The 7,679-nt window shown below is 47.0% G+C and overlaps 1 protein-coding gene across 2 annotated transcripts; it reads left to right on the forward strand.

Annotated features, from left to right (window-relative positions):
* Window positions 1-1,696: 1,696 nt before the first annotated feature.
* Window positions 1,697-6,546, forward strand: LOC144108870 (uncharacterized). 2 transcript variants are annotated; one of them, XM_077642097.1, is made up of 3 exons: window positions 1,697-1,923; window positions 2,674-2,805; window positions 5,097-6,546. In XM_077642097.1, exon 3 carries the CDS (start codon window positions 5,297-5,299, stop codon window positions 6,329-6,331), a length of 1,035 nt encoding a protein of 344 aa, XP_077498223.1. In that variant the 5' UTR covers window positions 1,697-1,923; window positions 2,674-2,805; window positions 5,097-5,296; the 3' UTR covers window positions 6,332-6,546. The 2 variants fall into 2 exon arrangements, with proteins under 2 accessions (XP_077498223.1, XP_077498224.1); XM_077642098.1 differs by lacking the exon at window positions 2,674-2,805.
* The last annotated feature ends 1,133 nt before the right edge of the window (window positions 6,547-7,679 follow it).

Genomic DNA, 7,679 nt, shown 5'->3' on the forward strand with positions numbered 1-7,679 from the left:
AAGCAGGCTGCTGTGCCCACCGAAGAGCAAATTCTTCAGTATCTCTGATCAACCGGCATGCGATGCGAACGCCAGCTGAACAAGGGCCGCCGCTTCAGAGATGAAGGCTACATTCGGAACATAATGCTCAATGCAATATCCCCGATCTCTGAGGTTGGCGTTTTCCGCTGTGTATGCCTGCCATCCATTATAAGGTGGATACTACATCGTGCACACCGTGGCACAGAAAACGACTGGGGACAACAGTTTTCACAAGCAATCGTTGTGCTCAAGCGCTGCCAAATAGCTACACGAACTACAGAAGCACTAGCGTACTCACAACATGGCAGCTCCGCTAGAATTTCACTTTATTTTCCCACAGCACACCGCTGCATAGGTTAAACAAGCATGCACGTCCATAAAGACGAGCGCGAGGGGCGCACATTGAGTCATTCCGGCGATACCACGCAGCGCTCTTCATCATGGATATGATTCGAACACACGCATAACGCACCTTCTTCTTCTTCTGCCTCTTAATATATGGCACATACTCACACCGGGGGATTGGCCAGGGTGTAGAGGCATAAACAAGGAAATTTCTATTGGAGATTATAAAAAATTCTAGCACCATGCGTCAATGCTCTCGTAGCTTCTCTTTCGTTGTCCGCTCCATCGCGCTTTGAAAGTGGCTCACAGCACTTGCCCATTCGGCCTTCTTGCTTGAGAAAGCAAAAAGCGTCGGAACGAAGTCTAAATGCCGCGGTGACATTCGAGGCCTTCCTGGCCATTAATAAAACCTTTCGTGATAGACTGCACATGCATTTAAAACCAACGTACCTGTCACCAAGTGATTCTCGCACAGTCTTGACGGTGCCCAAGGGCGGCCACGATCGTCGAGCCGGCGAACTGCTTTTATCCACGCTTTGCGTCGAAGGCGGTCCCGGGAAGCGTTCGGAAAGCGAAAAAATCCGAGTTTACTTCCCTTTACATATTGGGCATTGCAGCCGTATGTAACACATGTCGAATGCATCGCCAAATGTGTCGCGCTGAACGCCCGACGGCCGCAGCAACGCACCCCGCGTAAGAAGCCGGTTTGTTTACACTTCCACGGCCGGTCTCGAGTGGAGCGCGCGACGCTTCCAATATGTTTCGCGATACCGCCGCCAGGGGATGGGCGCATGCGCAGTCGCGCCGTGAAAAAAGGCGGATTCGCGAGCGGTTCGCTTGCATGTGAAACAGGCTTTACTGTTATTATCGCTTTTGCGGCACCAATCAATCATATATAGGGGACGACTGCTACTTCGATCACCCGCGAAAGTACAGGGAGGAATGAGACCTCGCTGCGTATATTGCAGCAACGAGAGCAGACGACGCTGTTCCGTGCATACTCTATTGACGTCACGATATCATTAAATATGGCGGTCTCTGCCGGTGGTAAGAGTCTTATGGTCTTAATTTCGATCGCATTTTTTTGGAATTTACAGCGCATCCAGTGCAGCCAAATTTCGGAAATTGAATCATAAGATCTTGAATTAGTTACTTAAGCACAAAACTGAAATGTGAAAAACGACCATGTCATGGCCCCTTCAAGTAAGAGAGCATAAGGAAAGGGCAAGAGGGAAATTCATGGATAGGTAGCGCAAGCTGCCGTCAGATACAAAGAATAAAATGATCATCGTCTATCCATTCATCCATCCATCCATATAAAATCAGCCCGGACCCTCGCCGACCTTCTCTTCCTCTGGTTGCGTTCGTGCTGCTTGGTTTAAGCCGCGGGGTTTAAGCGGAGCTTTATTTGCTTGTCGTGTGGTCTTTCACATGATGACTGTGAAAGAGGAAGTAGCGCCCACGTTCCCATTCAGCCGGAGGACATAATCACCATCGTGGGCAAGAGGAATCTGACATCATATCCCTAATTTTTCCTACGCATTTCAGTATGTTCCCGTGAGTACCTTTCCGTTTTCATTGCTGGATGCACACTCAGATTTACTATTAATCTCCTTGCTGGCGGTTATTTTCTGCTGCGTTCCCTCATCTTCCGGGTAAAGCAGCGAGACGCAACGCCCGGCACCGAACTCGGGCAAAAAGGCTCGCCTGTTTTTTGGCCAGAGCAATCCCAGACTGGAGCTCAGTCTTGGTGAGGATCTGCTAAGGATGTTAGTTTGCCCGATGACCTTCTGAACCGCGGTCAGCTTTTGTCTGGCCGCCGGTTCAAAGGCAGCATGGAATATGGAATGTAATGCTGGGTTTTTAACGCGACAGAGTTAAGGTGCTCGTGTCGAAGAAAAGCCGGTGTAGTCGGCGTCGGCGGCGTTGGCCGTGAGCGAAAAATGGCGCATCTCGGTGGACACCTGAACCGCGCCGGGAGGGAAAAGATTTTCCTTTCCTTAAAATCAATTTTCATTTCATTTTCCTTCCCTTACTTCTCGATTCGGGTGTCCACCGAGATATGTGAGACAGGCGTGCTTTCCTTAAATTGTCCAACGGTCTATGCGTCGCACCGAACGGGCGATGGCGTTCCGTGCACTCTTTGGCAACGCTGTCGTGTCTCACTCTTAAAGACGAAGCATAAGCGTCCTCCAATTTTTTTTTGCTACACGTATCTCTGTCATGCATGTATCCTGAGCTGCTCGCGCGTTCGTGTCTGCATGCGCAATATGTGTGCTTTTCATTTAGATTTTAAACACATTTCAGAACCAGCTTTGATTCTCACACGAAGTCACTGACGCATGCTTCGAGTTCGGCGTTTGTTGCCTGTTGAAGAAGGTGCATGACCAAGCTGGGCGATAGAAGGCGAAGGCAGCAAAAGCACTGAAGCGCCACAAGGTGAATCCCGTTTTCTGTTAATTTCGCAGGTGCGCCGCTTCGAGCTGAGCTCATGCTTTCCAATGCGCAAAGTGTCTAACAAATGCGGGAATCAGACAGCCCCGATTGTCGAGCTTCGTGGAATGCACAAAGCAAATAACAAGCAAAAGACTTCAGCAGCTATATGTGTGCTGATATGCATGTTTGCCTTCATTTTCAACAAACACACAACTGACAGTTGAGAAAGGCCACAGAAAGGTGAACTTTCTGGACAAGTTTCTTGATATTTTTGACTTTTTGAAAGTTGAATATGCACAAAACTCGTGCGGCAGCGTTGCAGGCAATGATAGCTTCAGCAAATGGTGATCAGAAACGTGATCATCCTGCTGGGAAAGAGTAAAACATGTAGCCATAGAGGCAAGCAGAAATCAGCAGTGATGACCTAGACAAGCCTTAGTAAGCACATTACGCAGCAGGGCACTGCACACATAGGGTTTGGTGTGTGTTGTCTGTGACCTATCCTGTGTGCTTAAGCTGCTTGCCTCCAGATATGAGGCATTGACATAGCCTTCAGTGGTGCAATGTGGATGAAAAGATGGGTACTGCATGCTTATTAATTTATATCATTCAGCTCCACGAGTTCGGAGCTGCGAGGACCTTGCAGTGTAAGCTTGTGGTGCAGAGTTTCAGTTCAGTATATAGGAGAAATATGCCTGTGGCTAGCCAAATTGCCATAAAAACATTCTTGCGGTAAGAAATTTCACGTGTAGTGCCTCTTCACAGAACATAATATTAAACTTTGATAAAAGTTTTTCTTGGTGCCAAGATGAACCCCATATTAGAGCTTTATCCTATACAAGCTTTATCCTTAAAGAGGCACCTCTTTATGAATAGAGTTTGTCCGACTAGAACTTGTATCGCGATGAGTCCCCTTTCTGAAGTTTGACGCCAGCATTTGCAAGAACAGCTTTTGTCTTTATGTAAGCTTGAAGTATGCTGTTGTTAATGTCCATCTCAAGAGAATTATAATCAGCATTTGCTAATTCCAAAATACAGATAACTTTGTCAAGAAATCGTCCCTCTGAAACAACATCTCGACTCGGCATGGCTGCTAACAGAAATGGGCTGGATGCAGTTCCAAAGAGGACTCAAAAGATCTGCCACAAGACATTGGGCAGTATGCGGTTGGGAATGGTAGCCTTTGTTACCTTTGCTACCAATCAAAACCAGGAGGTACAATGCACGTCCTCATGCGAGATGTGCCCATTTGAATGTACCTCGTATTCCTGTCAGCCGCCATAACAATTGGGTGGCTTTGTAGAGTATGGTGTCTGTGAAAAGCAATGAAGCAGCCAAGGCAGAAATAAAGAGTGTACTGCGGGGACATGAATGCCTGTTAACAGTCAGCTTGATGCGTCGACAGGGCTGAAATCTCAATTGGGATGATCGCGTTCCTCGAACCTGAGTTGTTTGTCCTGATCTAGTTCACAGTGCAACTTTATGGTCCTAACAGAATTGATATTGATGCTAATGGTGCTTGTGTGTTAGCTTTAACTTTGATATTTTTACTTTTTGGTACGACTGAACGACTGCCTTCGGCAAGGATAGCTCTTAATACGGCCATTTCTGTGTTACGACACAATGGCTCCATAGGACAAATAGAGTAGCAGTGACGACGCTGCACTTGATCAAACACGTCTTGTTTACAGGAATTACAACTGTATTTTATGCTAAAAACAAGGCAGAGGTGAAGTCTAGGTCACTTTTGATCGCCCAGAGATGTCAAATATTGCACAAAAAACAACAATTCACGTGTATAAAAATATTTGCTATGTGAATGCACGGTAAAAACCCCAGGAAGTCAAAATTTTTGGAGCCCTTACTACAGTGTTCCTTTTAGCCTGATTTACTTGGGGACGTTAAACGCAATAAATCAAACCTGTTCCTAAATAGTTGTATTGTCTTAGGCAACTAACGTGCTGTTGTCATGAAGCTTGTCATGGTGTGAGCTCTTGGTTTAAAGGCACCGTGTGTTTTAACCAAATTAAAATTTGTTACTAACCAACTTGGTAATAATGCACCCTTTACAGATTAAATGTTGGCTTCAATTTTTTTGTAAATTTTCAATACCAAAATTTTGTTTCAAAATGTAATTCTGTGTGTGGTCAGCTTCTGAACCGTGAGTTATTCATAGTTGCATGGCTGCTGTGCAAGATTCATTTCCACATTTGCTAACGTGTGGTGAAAGCTCCAAAAGAGTTTGACACATGAGGTCCCACATTCTTTTGAAAGTTCCGTCTTTCACAACGCAGGTGCAGTCACTATACATGACAAGCAAGGCAAACCTACTGGACCAAGTTCTTGCAGTGACACGACCCCAACATCCAACTGTGCTCCATGCGTCAATACGGTTTCACACGTAAGGACAGCCCGATGACACCTTCACTTGCACACCAGTGAATGTCCATATCAGTGTGACCACTGCGACAAGAGTTGCACAAAGGAAAGCCTGATGATGCACCTTCACTTGCACACCGGTGAACGTCCATACCAGTGTGATCACTGTGACAAGAGTTTCAAAAGAAAGGACAGCCTGATGACACACCTTCGCTTGCACACCGGTGAAACACCATACAAGTGCGACCACTGTGACAAGAGTTTCACACGAAAGGACAACCTGACGACACACCTTCGCTTGCACACCGGTGAATGTCCATACAAGTGCGACTACTGTGACATCAGCTTCACACGAAACGACAAACTGACGTCACACCTTCGCTTGCACACCGGTGAATGTCCATACCAGTGTGACCACTGTGACAAGAGTTTCACACGAAAGTACAGCCTGATGACACACCTTCGCTTGCACACCGGTGAAAGTCCATACCAGTGTGACCACTGTGACAAGAGTTTCACACGAAAGGACAACCTGATGACACACCTTCGCTTGCACACCGGTGAACGTCCATACCACTGCGACCACTGTGACAAGAGTTTCACACAAAAGAACTACCTGATGACACACCTTCGCTTGCACACAGGTGAACGTCCATACCGGTGCGACCACTGTGACAAGAGTTTCACACGAAAGAACAACCTGATGACACACCTTCGCTTGCACACCGGTGAAAGTCCATACCAGTGTGACCACTGTGACAAGAGTTTCACACGAAAGGACAGGCTGATGACACACCTTATCTTGCACACCGGTGAACGTCCATACCACTGCGACCACTGTGACAAGAGTTTCACACAAAAGTACAACCTGATGACACACCTTCGCTTGCACACCGGTGAACATCCATACCGGTGCGACTACTGTGGCAAGAGTTTCGCACGAAAGTACAGGCTGATGACACACCTTCGCTTGCACACCGGTGAACGTCCATACCAGTGCGACCACTGTGACAAGAGTTTCACACAAAAGAACAGCCTGATGAGACACCTTCGCTTGCACACTGGTGAATGTCTATACCAGTGCGACCACTGTGGCAAGCTTCGCACGAAAGGGCAACCTGATGACACACCTTCGCCTGCACAACGGTGAACGTCCATACCAGTGCGACCACTGTGACAAGAGTTTCACACAAAAGAACAACCTGATGACACACCTTCGCTTGCACACCGGTGAATGTCCATACCAGTGCGACCACTGTGGCAAGAGTTTCACACGAAAGGACAGCCTGATGACACCTTCGCTTGCACACCGGTGAAAGACCATACAAGTGCGACCACTGTGACAAGAGTTTCACACGAAAGAACAACCTGATGATACACCTTCGCTTGCACACCGGTGAATGTCCGTACAAGTGCGACTACTGTGACATCAGCTTCACACGAAACGACAACCTAATGACACACCTTCGCTTGCACACCGGTGAATGTCCATACCAGTGCGACCACTGTGACAAGAGTTTCACACGAAAGAACAGCCTGATGACACACCTTCGCTTGCACACCGGTGAACGTCCATACCAGTGCGACCACTGTGGCAAGAGTTTCACACAAAAGAGCAGCCTGATGACGCACCTTCGCTTGCACACCGGTGAAAGTCCATAGAAGTGCGACCACTGCGACAAGAGTTTTACGCGTAAGGACAACCTGATGACACACCTTCGCTTGCACACTGGATAGAGGCCATTCCTGAGTGAACTGTGCCCACGAGGCTTTTTAGGGAGTCAAACCCTCAAAATGCATTTGCGAACACATACGGGCGTGAGGCCATGCCACTGCTCAGTGTTCCATGGCCTTTTTTGACAGTGGCACCCTCGAAAAACATTGGTGGACGCGTACAGACGAGAAGCCATACCACTGCTCTCTGTTCCTCATGGTGTTTACACAAAGCGGAAGCCTCAAAGGCATCTGCAAGCCAATAAGTATAGAAAGACCACTTCTTCATCACCTCTGCCCAAAGGCGTTTGTCTGTAATTTTGGTTAAAAATGGTACCGTGAGAATAAACATGCAGTATGGGAATCAATTGTTCCGTGAAATTCTTGTTCCTTTTGCCTGTATTGCGTTCGACAAGCACTGCTAGCTGATGACCAGCGTGAGTGCTTACATTTGCAGGTTGCCCCCATGCTCCTTGTTCAAACAGGAAGTTTGCATGTTTTTGAACTACCCTTGCAGAGAGAATCTGTTTAAAACCTTTCCCTATGAAGTAAGCTTTTCCAAAATAAAACATTTGCCACTAAGGCTGAGTGGCATGTGTGAATTACGTCGCTTCTGATCATTACAAAACATGTGGTGCAAAGTCTAAGACTCTGTCGTATTGATATATGTTGCTTCTACAAGCTCTCATCCTTTTACCAAGATTGTAGGGGAAGCAAGATTGCACCTAGCCACACTTACATTGTGTGCATTCAGAGTGTTTTCCTGACTAGTTTACAGATCTGAG

This window comes from Amblyomma americanum, chromosome 10 (genome assembly GCF_052857255.1).
Source record: "Amblyomma americanum isolate KBUSLIRL-KWMA chromosome 10, ASM5285725v1, whole genome shotgun sequence".
NCBI classification, from domain to species: domain Eukaryota; kingdom Metazoa; phylum Arthropoda; class Arachnida; order Ixodida; family Ixodidae; genus Amblyomma; species Amblyomma americanum.